At 33.3% G+C, this 18273-nt stretch overlaps 1 protein-coding gene, 1 long non-coding RNA gene and 1 other non-coding gene across 3 annotated transcripts; 2 read left to right on the top strand and 1 right to left on the bottom strand.

Moving 5' to 3' along the window:
* Window positions 1-2218: 2218 nt before the first annotated feature.
* On the bottom strand, window positions 2219-2290 carry TRNAP-AGG (transfer RNA proline (anticodon AGG)). The gene has a single exon. It is a non-coding gene; the product is annotated as a tRNA-Pro (tRNA).
* A 3879-nt stretch (window positions 2291-6169) lies between these two features.
* Window positions 6170-6909, top strand: LOC112041039 (uncharacterized). Its single transcript, XM_024073951.2, has 3 exons — window positions 6170-6396; window positions 6510-6577; window positions 6688-6909. Exons 1-3 carry the CDS (start codon window positions 6273-6275, stop codon window positions 6781-6783), a joined length of 288 nt encoding a protein of 95 aa, XP_023929719.1. The 5' UTR covers window positions 6170-6272; the 3' UTR covers window positions 6784-6909.
* Window positions 6910-16205: 9296 nt separating this feature from the next.
* LOC112030793 (uncharacterized) lies at window positions 16206-18273 on the top strand. The gene is made up of 3 exons (XR_010628451.1): window positions 16206-16439; window positions 17511-17577; window positions 18226-18273. It is a non-coding gene; the product is annotated as an uncharacterized LOC112030793 (long non-coding RNA).

Below are 18273 nucleotides of genomic sequence, written 5' to 3'. Positions count from 1 at the left end.
AGTAGTGCTCGCTTACGTTGATCCCAAAGAGGCCACCATTGGACGTTAATGTATTTGAAGATTGACGCATTAAATTTGTCAACGTTTCTTTTTCCTATTTATCACTTTTATCCATATCTAGATTATATTTGTTTAATTTAATTATAATTATCATTTTTTTAATAAAGCAAACTAACACTTAACTAAATAGAACTAAATAAATTAGATTATATCTTCATTAAATAAGATTTAATTTAATTATAAATATATTTATATTTAATATATGTAATTTTTTTTAGTTATTAAACTTTCTTGTGCATTTTAACTATTACTCCAATTTTTCATGCACTGTTTTCCCATTAAAAGAGTCAAGGTCTTTTAACAGGTATAGGAACTATGAACTACTTTCACTTCGGAAAATTATGGGTAGTAATAATTTTCCTAAAGATTTTAGTATTTTACTTCTCTGCCATACAATGAGCAAAGCTGAGATGCCTCGGATTGGACCTCAGCACAAAATGCGTTGGCCAATATAAGATTCTCTGAAGGAAATTTTTTTTTTTGGCTTCTGTGATCATTCTCTTTTATTTTTTTGAAAATTGATCATTCTCTTTTAGACTCCATTAAAGTGTAAATGGAAGATACAGGTGGTATACAAAGGGTAAATCTTATGTACAGTTATTAAAGAGTTATATCATAGATTTTTCAATTAAATTCGATCACATAATTATATTTTTTAATGAAACACATGATTGAATTTAATTCTCTATTTTTTTTGAAAAAAAATAAAATGATGTTATTTTGGGTAAATTATAAATTACACATCTAAAGTTTGAAGGCGTTTGGATTTTACACCATGAAGTTTGAAAATGTTTACATTTTACACCTTAATGTTTCAAAATTTGATTTTATTTCCTAAATTTTAGGGGTATTTGGATTTTACAGTTTACACTATGAAGTTTCTGAATTTATATTTTATCTCCTGAAGTTTGGAAGTATTTGGATTTTATACCTAATGTTTCAAAATTTGGATTTTACTCCCTAAAGTTTGGTATTGTTTGGATTTTACATCTTAAAGTTTTAGAATTTGAGGATATAAAATCCAAACACTTTCAAACTTAAGGGATAAAATCCAAATTTTGAAATGTTAGTCCAACACTCCCATACTTTAAAAGGTAAAATTCAAATTCTGAAACTTCAAAATGTAAATCCAAACACCTCCAAATTTTAGAAATGTAATTTACAATTTATCCTATTATTTTTATTTTAAGGACTAATACAATCATGAAATTGAATTCAATTGGAAACTTAAAGTATAGTATTAAAAAACGGTATATAAGTTAAAAGTTTTGTGCTTGACATACTCACATACATGCAAAATATTACTTCCAATTCCCAAGGCTCCCCAACAAGGACTTTGATCTTAGATCTCTTAATCTCTAATCAGCCAAATTGAAGGATTCCCTTTTTTTTTTTTTTTTTTTTTTTTTTTTTTTTTTTTCATTTTTGACAAAGACTTTTGAGTGAGATGGATTTCTATCTTCACTTTAAAAAGTTGGAGATGGAGAGTTTGGCATTTGAAACTAGCATGAAATGCACGACACTAAAAAAAAAAAGAGAATCAATTGTTGGAAAAATGAGGATTTGAACCTTAAATATCTCTGTTAGAAGTACTCAAAGATTGTTGAGTTACAAAACTCTTAACAAATGCATAACACTAAAGTTTATACTTTATATATCATCACATGGTCTCAAAAACTTAAGTTTTAATTTGTGCACATTTCTAAGAGACTAAAAGTCTAAAACCAGGTCAAATGCAGCCTACTATTATTTTGTCCTCTTTCAGGTTTTAGAACTCAAACGTTTTTGGTTTAGAAATCCAAAATCAGTTTCGGCAAATTGTTGCACATTTCTAAGAGACTAAAAGTCTAAAACCAGGTCAAATGCAGCCTACTATTATTTTGTCCTCTTTCAGGTTTTAGAACTCAAACGTTTTTGGTTTAGAAATCCAAATTCAGTTTCGGCAAATTGTTGTTTTTAGTTTCTAAAAATTTGGACACTAAAAACACATATAGGAAACGCAAATGGCAACAAGGCAATCCTAGTCGGTCTCAGAAGTCAGAAAGAATTGACTTAAAGGCCTTGAGAAGGCTAAGAATTAGTGGGCTGAAAAAGTAATGCGCAGGAACCCAAAAAGGTAGGCATTAGCGCACATCAAAAAGCTTTAAAAACAAGAGGAGGGGCATTCCGAGAATTGAACTCGGGACCTCTCGCACCCTAAGCGAGAATCATACCACTAGACCAAATGCCCATCTGATATGTGAAGTCCAAATCAATTATATACCCTCATATTAACAAGGGATCAAGGAACATAAAAAGCCAGCAGGGATACCTCTATTTATTTTACAAACTACAGTATTACCTCCAAGCTCCAACTTAATCATGGAGAAAAGAAAACACATATTTAAGACGGAAAATATATTATACAAATAACCCAACACCTTTTTTTTTTTTATAATTATTTTTAAATGAGGAATTTGGTTTGAGAATTAAGTATCTTCCACAAGACATTTTGTTTCACAAAACTCTTATGAACTTAGACAATTTATCAAAAAGTTGCAAATATATGAGAGTTATCAATAAACTTAGTCCACAATTGAAACAATTATCAAATTTGCGAATTATGTATTAATTTCAAAATGAACATGAGCTTTTTCCACTTTCAAAGGTGACATTCTCTTCATTGAATCATATTTTTGGCAACATGATCCACTCAACGTTGGTCACTACAACAATTTCATGTTATTCTAGGAGTAATGATACATTAAAAAGGTTATAACATAAATGGGATTTGTGGATAGTCGATTTAAGCTTGACCAAAGACTGAACTATGTAATCATCTTGGTTGATCTGACCACTAAGCTACGACTTCATTTTCCTAGTTGGTTGGTCATAGTTTTTATCCTAAAAAGTACCCCCTAACTCCCTGCACATCAACATTATTGTGCCCCAGAACAAACCATCACATTTAATGTCACTAAGCAACGTCCCATCCATGAATTTGTTGTTTTGATATATGTCATCTTAGTTGAACTAAGGGAAAAACTAACTAGTGAGTCTTGGGAGACGGGTTTCTTTGTCAAAACCAATCCCTCACAGATCTATAAAAAGACATCATTTTTACCGAGTAAGGTATGCAACCCTTAGCACTATTATTACACCATTTTCATTTCTCTCATCCACTCATTGGTTTATTGACTAAACCATTAAAGGCTCTTTGCCCAAGTCCTAGATTGGCTAGGGTCAAATATAGGATCCTTCTTTTGAGTAGGGTGTCTTTTAGGTTACAAGATGTTCATCACTATTTGGTCATCATTGAAGTCCTTGTTGTTGTTCCGTCTCCTCTTTGAAATTATAGTATTTTACCCACCCACAAGAACCGATTGAGTTATATGGACATGATTACTTTGGAAAGCCATTAGTAATTTTAAGTTCGATTGATAATGTAATAATTTGACCTAAATGAAACAAACGACAAAAGGAAGGCAAATGTATGAAGCAGTGAATGTAAGAAACTATATAAATTCGAGACATTGTAGTGTATTTGACTTTGTCGGTGTCATAGCTTATAGGGGGTAATAAGTGATTACACTCTAACAATTGTACACCCCTCACACTGTTTTAACTTATCATTATTTCTTTAACTAATGGATGTGATTTTAAATTGGGTAATCATTCTTCCTAATTCCTAAAGGTGTGTTTGTTTAGAGGTGAAATAGGGTGGATGGAAAACTTTGGAGAGAAGACGAGAATGAAAACTTTTTTGGAGTGTGTTTGATTGTGTGGGAAAGAAGAAAAATAAATGGTGGGGGCTAAGTGTTTTATTCCTGAACTTATCAAAAAGTTTTCTCCCTAAAATATAGAGAAAATTAGAGGGGAAAAATGAGGCTACTTAATGGACAAAAATATCCTTGTGCATGTGCACATGGCTTTGCTCATATCATTGCTCTCCTTCAACCTCCTTTTTTTTTTTTTTTTTCCTCCTGACGTTGCCTCATTTTTTTTTTTCCTTCCCCTGGACGTTGCCCCTTCTTTCCCTTCTTTTTTCTTTACACGTTGCTAATATATATATATATAATATATATATATATATTTTTTTTTTGCTTTCTTTTGTGTTTCGGTTTGGTTGTTTGTCACTTTTTTTTTTAATTTATTAATTAGGCATCATTTTTAACAAGGCTACATGAGTAAATTTATATAAATTTATTTTTTTCATTCTTTTACTTTTTCACTCCCAACCAAACAAAAATGAGAAAAATTAAAATCATTTTCATCCTCCTATCATTTTCTATCTTTCCATTTTTCCAACTCTCCAATCAAACGGACTCCAAAGCTACAATTCTCAAAGTAGGTATAGCTTCTCATAAAAGGATATAAGGGTGTGTATATATATAATTTGACTCAAGTCTTCAGGCAATTTCATCCTTCTACTCACTCATTTATAGATAAACTCTGCATCACTGCATGTAATTTCCACCCTCACATGGCTTCCATATCTCTGATACCTAAGATTTAAAACAAGAAAGAAGCTGTTAAGAACAGGGGATTCACTATTCAGCAGCCAGAAACTATATTCAAGTAGACTTTTGTTGACCTTCATCTATGTTCACTTGCACTCTAATAATTGACACAGTAAATCAGTAGAAGAGCCTTGATTGAAATGACACTTTTTATAGACTTTTATTAGTTAACTTTATGAATAAGAGGTCAAGAGACAAAGACATTAAAGACAACCGTAACCACATGCATAATAGGATTCCAAAACAGCCAATCAACTTTTCCTGGAAAAGCTTAGATGAGAATAAAATCAACAGCCTAAAGCAACCTACACGGCAATCCAGAGAGAAAATTTGTATCAACAGCACCAAAAGCATCATTATGAATTGTCTCGTTGGAGGTCAATGAAGTAGGAGTCTTCTTCCTCGTGTGGTGTTCCCGCTGTGGGCAACTTCTTCTCATTGACAGATGTCAATTATATACCGAACTTGCTAATAGAGTTCTTGCAATAGCTGCCGAGGCTTTTTGACTTTTGAAAGCTATTAATGTGGTACCATATATATAAGAATATAAAATTGTGCCTCAAATTCAATAGACTACTGAAAACTTTTGGAATGATCATTAGATTGTTTAAATTTGGTAGAACAATATATAATTGAATGATTAAATTACCATTTATTATAAGTTTTAATTTTTTGAACAAGTGATAGTTTATCATGCTATTTATCTACAATTTAAAAAGTTAAAAATCTTAGGCGTTTGGATCTCAATTTTGTACTTATGTATATTTTGGTACAAGAATTTGCCAACTTAAACGGCTAAACCTAGAATGTAACATTTATGAAGTAATACAAGCCTTGATGATCAGCAATTTTCCTATACGCAGTCTGCACTTTACAGATTGTCTTTTCCTTGAGGCATAAAAATGAAAAGAAACAAAAATCTGATTCTATTCAGTGTTCTTCAAGAGCAGGTGCCCCAGAAGAGTACCAGCATTCTCAGTACTACTGAGAGATCCCTCAATGATCAGCAACACTTTGCAGACTACATTTTTCCTTAGGCATGAAAATGAAAAACCAAAAATCTGATTCCATTCAATGTTCTTAAAGAGCAGGTGTTCCAGAATAGCACCTTAGGGAGTTCAATATTATCGATTGCAACTTTTGAAATTAATCTTATGTTTTGGGAATATGTTTTAATCTAGCTTATAAAACATTTCGTTTCGTTATTAGCTGATCGAGTGAATTAATCACTAACCCGTTGAGAAGTCTCTTCATAAGAGTTTGATATGATATGAGATATAACATGTTGAGATGCTACTAAAATTCAAAAACTTGAGCCTATAAATTGGGTTCAATTATATTATATTAACCATTCATTTTCATCATCATTACCCTGTGTGAGACTTTACTAATAACACCGCTTATACTTACTCGTGATTACTCAAAAGGGACAGCTGTAATAAAGAATCTTTCTGTTGGGCGTTTGGAGTACAACAACGTTGATGGGTTTATATTATTAGGTGATAATTGAAACGAGGTCAACGGACAGTGACAAGAAATCAACATTCAAGCCTTATCAGTTCAAATCTGATTTAGCATTGGATTCCCAGACCACTTTAGTATGGCATTCCATACTTTCAAATAAGCTATAATTAACTATAATTTGATCAAGTTTTATATATTTCTCATGCCTATATAAACCAGCACATCCTAAGTACCCCAATTGCTCTCACCATGCATAAGCTCACGCCAAAGATGAAGAGAAAACAGATCCAAATATGTCTTTTCTTGGCCTTAATCCTTATTGCTTCTCAATGTTATCACTCCACAGCTATGAGGATGCACACCGCAGAATCAGGCAAGTCCCTATACTATCCCTGCTATAACATCATAATACATGCTAAACTGAGCTTGAGAATGAAGAAACAAAATGAAAAAGGTAATTACTTACTTTATTTGTTGCTTCCATAGTTGCTTTCAAGCTCAAATCTGCACAAGCAAGAAAAAGCTCAGCCACAGAATTCAAGTCATTCACTTGGGTGAGTAGCACTTCTTCTTAATGGCATCTAGGTATGGTTATTTTACTTTCATTTCATTATATTTATGATGGAAATGGCTAATACAAATCTTTTTTTTGTTTCATTAAAAGAGCAAATCAGGAATTCATGTCAGAGAAAATGTTAACAAGGTTCCTTCAGGACCCAACCCTATTGGTAATAAGCACCCACCATCTGGACATAACTGAGAGGGGAAGTTATCAAGTTACATCATGCTCAGCAAGCATAAAATATGGTGAAGATTCATTTTTGTTGGTGGAGTACTTTGTCAGATATCATGTAGAACTAATGTTTTAATCATGTCATGCTTGCAGAAGGGTATTTTCTATTTTAGTCAGATATGATCAGCTAGAATACTAATGTACTGGCCACATAGTCACGGACTCACAGTAATTGAGTAATTATGTGGCATCTTAAAAACTAGAAGGCCATGGCATGAGATTTTTTGCATGCTCAAAGGATCTCAGACCGTATGACAGATGCTACTTGTTTATCAAAACATTTACTGTGTTTGTTTTTGTGGGTTCCCGAATTGCTTTAGTGAAGAGAACTTGGAAGACGAGTGAAATAAAATCAACAATGAAAAGAAATGAAAACTTACTTGTATTAATCTATTTCGAAGAACACAATAAAAAATGGGTAAGAAGTCTAGCTCGATCCTTCAATGCAATATAGGATTTAACTGCTACACAACTCCTAGTCTTTTATCTAAGTTATTCCAAGGAAACTAATACAAAGTGTTGTAGGAATGTTTAGGTCCTCTTTTCTAATGTCCTTCCTTAATTTATAGGCTTTGAACTCCCACTAGTTTTTGCATTTCGCAAAACTCCAACCATTTGGTTGGCAATTCTTTTTGTCGTCCACCAATAATAATGCATGTGGCTGTTTTTTTTTTTTTTTTAGTTACAATGGGTGGGGGAATTTGAATCTTATGTGTGTGTTTGTTTGGAGTGATTTGTGGGGGATGAAAAATGGAGGGAAAAATAGAAGAGATTTTAGATGAGGGGGTGGTTTGGTTAAGAGAGAAAGGGGCAGAGAAAATGGTAGGGTTTGGGTGTTTTCTCCTCAAGCCCACCATTTCTTTGTCTTCCCAAATTAGGGAGAAAATGGGGATACCAATCTACTCCTCCCCTCATTCTACGCTAGTTTCTTTTCTTTCTTGTTTCAATCTAATGTTCACTTTATTTTCCCCCTCTAAAAATTAGGCTCTTTATTTATAATTTTTATTATGTAATAGGAGCATATGAGTAAATTGATACAAACAACGTTTTTTATTCTTACATTTTTCTTCTTAACTAAACAAAAAAGTTTCTTATCTCTCTACTTTTCCATCCCAACCAAACACACATAAGGGAAAACTAAAATTTTTCTATTACCAATTTTCCATTCCCTACCATTTTTTTTATCCCCAACTTTCTATCCTGAACGAATCAAAGTGTACGATTCATAAATCAAATACTGGCCAAAGGCCAAGGCCCACATAAGTTAGGCCAACCCAAGTCATATCGAACAAGTGATGAGAGGCACAAGCATAGCATAGTCTGATCTGACCATCACAAGATATCGCCGAGAACGAGACATAATGCCTTGGGATATCCGCCTACCGAACATAAATTTGGAGGTTGGCGCAAGTTCCCATTGAGTCACTTTAGAAGTGTGTGGTGGGTCCCTTCTGATCAGAAATATAGGTTAGGATGAGGTTAGGGCAGGGCCCACCTATTTGGGAAAATCACCCCTCTTGATGGCAGTCCCACTAAAGGAAGGCTATAAAAAGGGGAAGAGATGTTGTGAGGAGAGGGTTGGCAAATCTGGGGAGAGAGAGCGATACACGAGAAGAAAAAAGAGAGAGATAATTAAAAAGAAGGAAGCTCAGTACTTAACCCGAGACTCCACGGGAAACACACACAGGGGGATAAGATTCAAGTGGGGTCTTAAACTCCTTTACTTGGGCTCTTTACTGACTCTAAACAAAAAAATTGGGAGCTCAACCCCAAAGGCCATTGAGTACTTTGGGTTGGGCCACCACACAAAACTTATATATCCTTATTAGAAACACTTGAAGGTACCTAACCTGTCAATTGAATTACAAAGCTCTCAAATATAGCCCATTGCTCATAAGAAATTACTCTACATGTCATTCACATAAATATATGGCTTTTATTTTTTAGTATAAATATTTCTAAATTTTAATTTGGAATATGAACTATAAACACCAACTTGCTGAAGAATAATTTGTTGTCCATTTTCGTCATTTTTTAAAAAGATCCTTGAACCATTTGGCAAAATTCAATTTGGTCCCTTGCTTATTGGGTGTGTCAATTTGGTCTCTCACTATAACAATGTCAATTTTTGTTCTTTAACTTTCAAGATCAAGTCAATTTCATCATCAAGTATGATCTTTGTTAAAATTATTAAACGGGATAGCTTGATCCAGCCACATTACATTAATACAAATCAGATGCATACTTCATAATGACTTATATCGACACCAATGTCAGATAATCATGTTAATATTTTAAATGATAGTAGACCTAAGGAAGAAATTGATTTCACTTAAAAGTTGAGGGACAATTTTTTTTTTTTTTTTTTTTTGAGGAGCCGGTTGAGGGACAAAGTTTGATAGCCTAAATTGAACTTTACTCAATAGTTGGATGACTAAAATTAGTAGTTTAACCTTTTCCTTGTAATCAAACTGAAATTTTATTTCTTTCATTTGGCAAACCGGTATATACATCAAGTGTCCCTTGAGAGTTGAGATAAAGAGAGTATTTGTGAAAAGACAAAAAGTTTCTCACTTTGTACTTTTTGTCTTAATCTTTTTGTAAATAATCTATATTTTAACTTTTTTAAAAATCAACCACTTTTTAACTATTTATCATACATTTAAAATAAAAGTTATGAATACAAAGAAATAAGCTACCGAACATAATGTCTCATGACGAAAGTTTATAATACAAAAAAAGTGAGATTCCCATATTATATATACTTGCATAGATTTAGAAAAATTGAAGACTATAACTATACACACATTGATTAGCTTCCCGTAACATTTTAATATTTTATACGTACAAGAAGCATTTTAACTTTTCTTTCAGCATTAGACAGGTACATCTAGGGAGTAAAACGAGCTCCTTAATTTCAACTAGATATTTCTGTTCTCCAATGAAAGGCAAACTTCTTTGAATTGAACCATGATTATCTAGCTAGTCCATTCAAACAGGGCTAGACCTTGTCTGGTGACTGTACTCTATTTTATTTATAAAAAATAAAAAATAAAAAAAAAATTTGTAATTGAAATAGAGTTGCAAAGGATAGAAATTTCAATGACAAAATTGATTCAAAATAAATCAGGAACTATGCAGCAATGAAATTGAAGTTGTGCTTTCATGACCGTTGCCAACAGACAAAAGCAATGTTGATCATCTCCAGACTCCTGAGTCATGTGAATTATGTCATCATAAACTATTACAATTTGCAAATTGCAATCATTATCTCAAATTTCATAAAACTTGCAAATTGCATCCGAAAGTTAAATTGTTTTAAAGGAATAATCACATGCAAATTATATAACTATGAAAAATTAAATTTCTTAGTTCCTCAAACGATGAAATTCAAATTACAAGAATATCCATAGTGATTTCCCAAACAAATTAACCACCTCTCCTCTTAGGTGTGTGTTTGTTTCTTATAAAGATAGAAATAAATAAAGGAAAAGACTTTTTGGCATAAAACATTTTTCAAAAAACATTTTTTATGTTTTCCATGTTTATTCAATAAATACCTTTTGTGGGGAATAAGGGGGTCAGGCCCAAGTTAATGGGCCGAATACCCACGAGAGGACTGTTTCACATCCGAAGAGAAGGATGCGGAGAATGCAAGGCCCAGAGTGGAGTGGAATCCTCTTGGTAGAGAATCATCGCTGTCCGAGGAGGATATCTCTAGTCCGAGGAGGACATCTCCTGTCCGAGGAAGATGTTTTACTCTGATATAGGATATGGTGGGTTCTCTTGAACTCCTCAATCAACGCCGGACTATCGACGAGATATTGGAATTTACCCATTTCTAAAAGACTGAACGAAATAGTGAGGAAGATGGTGTTAATGGAAGGAAATGGTAGCCGAGAAGGAAAGAAAGGTTCAGGAGGCACCGAGACTTACACTAGCACGAGTAAAGCGAATTCCCTAACTCGAAATGTAATTTGGGGTGGGATCCTGAAGGCAGAAAACGCAGAAATCCGAGTGGGCGTGAAGTGCTTTTGAAGAAGGGAACTCTCCGGAGGCTCTGAGAATGCTCTGAGTATTATGAAAGTGTGTAAAGTAAGAAAAGTAACTGCCTACAGAGGTTTATATATGGGACAAATGGAGCGGTATCATTCATCTCGCTCGAATTACGAGGGCAAACCCTACCCGTTTGATCAATAATCCACCGTTGGATGCAAGGGACACAGCCGTCTGAAGTAGTTGATGCGCTACTTTGGGAAGGAGAGATTTACAGCGGTAATAATAGGGCGCGCGTCTCCACAATCTCACGCGTGTAAACAGGGGCATTTATGACTTTTTACTTCTGTTGGTTTCTTTTGTTTTAGTTTATTTTCATTTTTATCCACTCATTCTCGCGTACCAAATCAAAATCTTATTCTTTCTTCCCGTTTGCGTAGGAAAAAATAAAATTTTGAGGGGCTATTGTGGGGGATAAGGGGGTTAGGCCCAAGTTAATGGGCCGAATACCCACGAGAGGACTGTTTCACATCCGAAGAGAAGGATGCGGAGAATGCAAGGCCCAGAGTGGAGTGGAATCCTCTTGGTAGAGAATCATCGCTGTCCGAGGAGGATATCTCCAGTCCGAGGAGGACATCTCCTGTCCGAGGAAGATGTTTTACTCTGATATGATATCAGAGACTAATTGAGTAGGGAAAAAGCCTGATTGACTGTCCGAGGACTCCACCTGATCAAGATAAGCTCAAAGCATATTCAGGAACGATAAGGATGAGGAAATATCTGAGGGAAAGGTTGCTGCCACCGTATTCAATGCATTGCAACAGCTTTTCTGGCCGCATTTATGTGGAGAAGACCTCTGAACAGTGCCTCCTAACCTACCGCCACTCACACAGAGATGAAAAGAAGCTGCCTGACGTGACAGGTACTTGAGCAAATTCATGGATGGGGAGCACGTGGACGATGGAGATGAGGGTGAGAGTGACTATATAATAGAGGAGGAGGGTTTCAAACAAAAGAGGAATGTATTGAAACTGATCAATGAACAGTTAAAAGAGTGATAATCCATTGTTATTAGTCCCTTGCTAATTCTAGTTCTTTGACCCATACTCTACAAATTAATTGTCTTTGGGTTTACGTAAAGATTTTGAACCCTACACCTTTACTAAAAAAAAAAAAAAAAATTTATGGCTAACAAAAATTTAAGGGAAAATTGAGAATTAAAAGGTTAAGGACATTAAACAAAGTAGATTTTCTCTCTCACATCCTCCTAAAGTTATATCTAAGCAAAATAATGCTAGAAACACAATAAAATATCATAATATTCCTAAATTAGCATGCTAACTCACACATAGCCCACCACAATCTCCAATTAAAATTTTTTTGATATACTAATTTAAGAATATTGTGAATATTTATTGTATACATAGTTGTAAGGACCAAATTTGAACTTGTGGCCCATTGCGTGGATGGATAAAAGCCCAAAACAATAAATTTGTAGAGAGTTGATTGGAGAACACTAGGCTTTAGTTAATCAAACAAACGTTGGAATAAATTCAGATGATTAGAGAATGAAAAGAAATAGGGTTGTATTGAAGGAAAATAGTTCTCGGCAGAGTCCGAGGTGCACTATTCTTGTATATTATTCTCAAAATTGAGTTACAAGTTTGATTTCTAGATTCTACAGTGTTTATTCTTCTCCTTTTTGATCCCTCTCCCTTGTTGCTTCCTCTTTCTTTTATATCATCCTCCTTCTTCATTCCCACTTCACACGTGCATGCTAAATAGTTCTTGTGGATACTTGTCCCATCATTCTTTTCCATTAGTCTTGATGTAGTAACTGTAAGGTTGTAACCTACTGTTCAGGTATCACCTCCACATTAATACGGTCAGGGTGTTAGCTACAGTGCATTTAATGCGGATGTAGCAGCTTTCCTCCTTAGATATTTCAGGGCATTTCCCTATTCACCACTCTTTCAATGCCTATCAACACCGATGAAACTTCTTAAAACTTCATTTCGAGTGACTAACAAACTTTTTTGGACATCGGCATTGGTTATCCGAGGATAAACTTATCATCGGCCTATCCTTTGAGCTATTATGGTCAAAGCTAACCTTTTTTTACTAATACAGCCTTCACTAAATAAGATTCTTCATCGTCAGACAACCCCTTGTCCTCGAATTGGGCCACAGACTCATAATATGAGCAAACGATGGGCTCCCAGGCCTAATATCCCTACAATAGTAATATTGATTCACAACATTACTAATTCCCTCTATTTTTTAGTTCAGCCATGCATGGAGGTGATGAAAGATCCACTTGATATTCTAATACTATGTTTGAGAGTTAGTAGAGGAATGAGATTAATTGAATAGAATAAAAAGAATAGAAATGAATTAAATATTAATATCACTCTTGTCACGACCCAAACCTGTACTTCAGGATTTAGAGCATGACCGGCATGTTAATATCAAGTTTACTTTAATACTAACACGAACCAACCTAAACTGAAGGGGCTTATCAAGAATTTGTTCCTTGAATTCCTGCTTATTTTCTTACATAAAACCATAATATACAAAAATGGTGGAAACCTTGAGATTTCATTTCCTTTAAACTTGGAAGATTACCACCTGGTTGAAACTTAGGGTATCTGTGTAAATATTATATAGCTAAACGTCTAACAGAACTCTTATTACAAACCTAACCCCAAAGACATACACAGGAGTTCAAAACAAACTAGGATACTGAATTACATCTGTGCTCAAGGATCAAGTACATCTTGATTCCTCCTATACAACAAAAGAGCTAAACTACTATACAACAAAAACTCTACATTCTAACAAACGAGAATTCACGAACTCCTTGCCACCTCTAACATTCTCTCTGCTTCCAGGAAGAACCTGTGCACTGAAATATAAAAGGGTGAGCTGCGAAGCCCAGTAAGGTTTTTAAGCTCTATGGGCCTTTGATAAGAATGCTTGCAAATCAAATATTTTATGGATATTCAGATAGGAGAACGTTTTTCATGCATAGTATTTCATAATATTCATAATAACAACTTACACATTTTTCATAGAGAAATAATTGTTCTCTTTTTCTTATCATATTAATACTACAAAATATTTCAGACTAATTTCTTTTCATTTCTTAGAAAGTCACTAAACTTTATATTAACTCTTTAAAATCATATAAAATAATCATTTCATTCATAAACCTCTTCTCATAAAATATTATGACATTTAACGTAAACTTATACTTTAATTGAGCGCGGACGCAATCTCTCTCTCTCTCTCTCTCACATAGCAGTAGCTCCTCTCCCCAAATCCTATTAGAACATCTTCAAAAGTTTAGGTAAAAGCAAAATAATCTTTATAATGAGAATGAGACCCAAAAAATGGTCTTCAATGGATTCTCTAAATCATGATTTTTTTTTTTTGGCTCATGAACAATGGCTCATCAAATTGATTAGCAAAATAATAACTAAATAAAAAATAGCAAAGAAAGGAGTGGGGATGGGGGTATGAGAATATGTGTGTTAAAAATGAATAAATAATAAATGAAGAAATAATATTTAAATGAGATAGAGAAATGATAGAGAATCTGTTGGAAGATATATTTGAAAAAGTATGTAGGTAAAAGGTAAATGTCACTGGTCATTGTTCAAACAATACAAAAATATAGAGAAACTACGGAGATGCTCTAAACGTGTAACCCTAAATCCTCAAGACAAAATCATCAACAACACCACCATTGTTGGATTGAATCACAGAAAAATCATAATGGGCATCGATAAGTCATATGAGAATTCAGTTAGAACATAAATGCAATAAGCAAAACCTAAACACAGATTATAGGAATGTTCTTTTTGTCATCGTAAAGAAACAACGTGGTAAAAGCAAATTCTAGTGATCGTGAGTTGAGAAATCAATTGGTCAACTACGGATTGGATTAGCTAGGCATTGTGAATATCCTCCTTTTTGGATTTGTCCTGAATTTAAATTTAAAGCACAAGGTATTTTATTTGGTGAATTTAGAGCTTCTACATTGATGGATTTTATACTCTCCTCTCACTCTTTAATTAATCACATAAAAATGGCATTATCGGTTTGTTAAAGTATAATTTTATGGGCTTCTACTTTGATAAATTTTAAGGATGATTTTGTTTTGTGGATTTAGGGTTACACATTCAACAGGATTTGGGAAAAGCAAGAGAGCGAGAGAGCTAGGTAAAAAAAATATATAGAAATAGTTTTTGTTTTTAATTGATTGAAAATATGGTGTTTTTGTTTTTTAACTTTGTGTCACCTAAGTAAAACTCACATGCAAGTCACATGATATAAATTTCCATCCAACATAACAATAAATTTAAGGTTAGGATGCAAAATGTAACAAAAGTCATAGTTTGGGTGTAAAAAGTGCATTCGAATAGTTTAGGGTGCAAAGTGTAATTTGTGAAATAGTTTAGGGTAATAAAATGTAATTTCCCCTACTATTTGAACAAGTAAATTTAAAAATTTTTAACCTTGTTCCAAGACCTACTTTCTAACATGCAAATCATTCCATGTTCAAAAGTTAAGTTCCTCCCATATTGGTTTCCTCAAAATAATAGTTCCTCCCATATTGTTACATAAGCTTTTTGAAATTCTGGCCTCTCCAAATAAATAATTTAATTTATACATCCTTAAGGATTTTGTTTCATTCAATTTCCTTCCCTTCCATCTTAAAGTATATTTTTTATCTTAAGTCTTTATCACACTTTTTTTTTCTTTTTTCTTTTTTCTTTTTTTAATGTCTATAACTTTTTAAATTAAGGAAATGACATAATAGTCATGATGTTATAAACATCTTAATTCCCCTTTACTCCCAAATAACACTACTTTCCATTTCATTCCTTTCAAACATCTAAAGATTCTAAACAAGAGTTGTAACACCCCGACCCAAATTAATAGTTAAACTATGTGTTTAAATAGTTAATTATTATTTTAAACACTTCCTTTTCTATAATTAATATAAGAGTATTTGATAAGCATATTATTTTATAATACATTTGAATAAGAATTGTAAAGATTATAAATAATTTAATGACTAATTGTATTATAAATATATACTAAGTATGTGCAAAACTATATTAGGTGGTTTAGTTATGAGATATATATATATATATATATAGTTGTTGGTGTTTTAAATATGTATGATGCATGAGATATTATGATTGAAATTTTACCCACCCATGCAACCAATGGAAATTCAACACACATAATGCCAAAGTTTTATGCATGATGACAAACTCCAAAGACCAAGACTTAGCCATGCAATGAACAAACTCCACCTAGTTTCTTCTTTTGACTTTTCTCAAGACAAATGGAACTTCCAAGAAACTCTTCCTCTCATTTTCCTACGGATCCATGCAAAATCAGATTTTTCACCTCAACTTTACTCTCTTTTCTCTTGAGGAAAGAGCTAGGAAGCTCTCTTAAGTCTTCCCTCAAGTCCAAGGGTTCACGCACACCAAAAGAAGGAAAATTCTCTTAACTCTTCTCTCCCTTTCATTCCCACGGGTCCTAAACCAAAAGAAAGAAAATTCTCTCAAGCTCTCTACCTCTAATTCCCATCAAGAACAAGAAAATTGGTAAGGGCTAGCTACTCTCATCTTAGAATCCATGATTTCTTTAAAGAATTTTTGTAATGGTATTTGTGGTTTGTGAAATTAGGGAATCATGAACTTGTAAGTTTTATATATATATATATATATGCTGTTTCAAGAAGATTTGAAATTGTGTTGGTGATTGGTTGAAGGTAGCTTAGGGTTTTTACTAATTAAGGATTGTGTATGATTAAAGAAGTGAGAAAAAGTTAGGATGAGTACTATGGATGTTACTGCTGGGATTTTTGGTTGTATGCAATTTTGCTCTAAATGGTTAAATGACTGTATATAAGTGTTTAATATGTTTAATGAGTGCATAAAAATCCCCATATGAAAATACCATCATTTAATAATTGTTTGTGAATTTACAAGAAAATGTTGCAAAGCTGTCACTGTGACAGATTCTGTGTTTATGCATGATAAATTATGTATTAAATTGTATATAGTGAAATTGGATGCTAGGGTTATTTTATGTGAAATCTAAGACACATACGTTGTTATGGAAGTGGTCTCACAGCATTTGGATCAATATAAAATAATGGTTTAATTTCTAAATTTGCATGAAATTCTGTCAGGACAGATTTGAGTATGCTGTATTTTATGATTTTTAGTAAATTATGGTTTTACGCTTTGACTACAAATTTTTATGGTTTATACGGGACATACAGGGGAGTAGTCATGTAAAATTTCGTGACAATTGGATGTGTGTGGACAGCCCGTTTGTATTTTACAAATGGGGCATATGCTGCTGGAATAGAACAGTGAACAGTAAGAGACATGCCTAACTTTGAGGATTTAATTCTCAAGTTAGGGTGAATGTTTTGAGCTATAATTTAACATTCTCATCCTTTGGTATGTTAGAATCATATATAAACTTTATGCCTTGGTTTCTCTATGGTTTGGATGCATAGTGTGTTTGGTGATCGTATCATATGCTTTGGGGAACTTTATGTGATGGGAATTAAGATTTTCTTGAGTTTGAGAGTTAAGTTGTGATTGAGGTATAAGTTTATATATTAGAAGAGTTTGTCCGTAATAAGTTTGATTTTCATTTAGGTGACGAGAACGAGAACACAGACACTTGAGCTCCTCTTGTACAATCTCTCGCGTCTTCTGTTTTCAGGTAAGGGATTTGAGATATGTGCTTTTGATAAGTATAAAGATTATTTCAAAAAGTATTATGCAGTAAAACCTTTTAATTAAATATATACATATAAACATGATTTAAGTAAAGATATATGTTTTGTGAGTTGTTCAATTGAGGATGGCGGTACGTCCGCGCTCAATTAAAGAATGTATTAGGATGGCGGTTCGTCCGCGCTCAATTAAAGAATCAATTAAAGAATGTATTGAGGATGGCGGTACGTCCGCGCTCAATTAAAGTATGCATTGAGGATGGCGGTGCGTCCGCGCTCAATTAAAGTATAAGTTTACGTTAAATGTCATAATATTTTATGAGAAGAGGTTTATGAATGAAATGATTATTTTATATGATTTTAAAGAGTTAATATAAAGTTTAGTGACTTTCTAAGAAATGAAAAGAAATTAGTCTGAAATATTTTGTAGTATTAATATGATAAGAAAAAGAGAACAATTATTTCTCTATGAAAAATGTGTAAGTTGTTATTATGAATATTATGAAATACTATGCATGAAAAACGTTCTCCTATCTGAATATCCATAAAATATTTGATTTACAAGCATTCTTATCAAAGGCCCATGGAGCTTAAAAACCTTACTGGGCTTCGCAGCTCACCCTTTTATATTTCAGTGCACAGGTTCTTCCTGGAAGCAGCGAGAGTGTTAGAGGTGGCAAGGA

Source organism: Quercus suber, unplaced genomic scaffold (genome assembly GCF_002906115.3).
Source record: "Quercus suber isolate HL8 unplaced genomic scaffold, Cork oak 2.0 scaffold_52, whole genome shotgun sequence".
NCBI classification, from domain to species: Eukaryota; Viridiplantae; Streptophyta; class Magnoliopsida; order Fagales; family Fagaceae; genus Quercus; species Quercus suber.
This window is presented reverse-complemented; position numbering and strand designations above follow the sequence as displayed.

What these genes read in the sequence shown, in the direction of transcription:
- LOC112041039 (XM_024073951.2), top strand. Translation starts at nt 6,273, where the DNA reads ATGCATAAGCTCACGCCAAAGATGAAGAGAAAACAGATCCAAATATGT. An exon ending in GATGCACACCGCAGAATCAG is followed by an intron (nt 6,397 to 6,509) that starts GCAAGTCCCTAT and finishes TTGCTTCCATAG; the next exon opens with TTGCTTTCAAGCTCAAATCT. An exon ending in AATTCAAGTCATTCACTTGG is followed by an intron (nt 6,578 to 6,687) that starts GTGAGTAGCACT and finishes TTTCATTAAAAG; the next exon opens with AGCAAATCAGGAATTCATGT.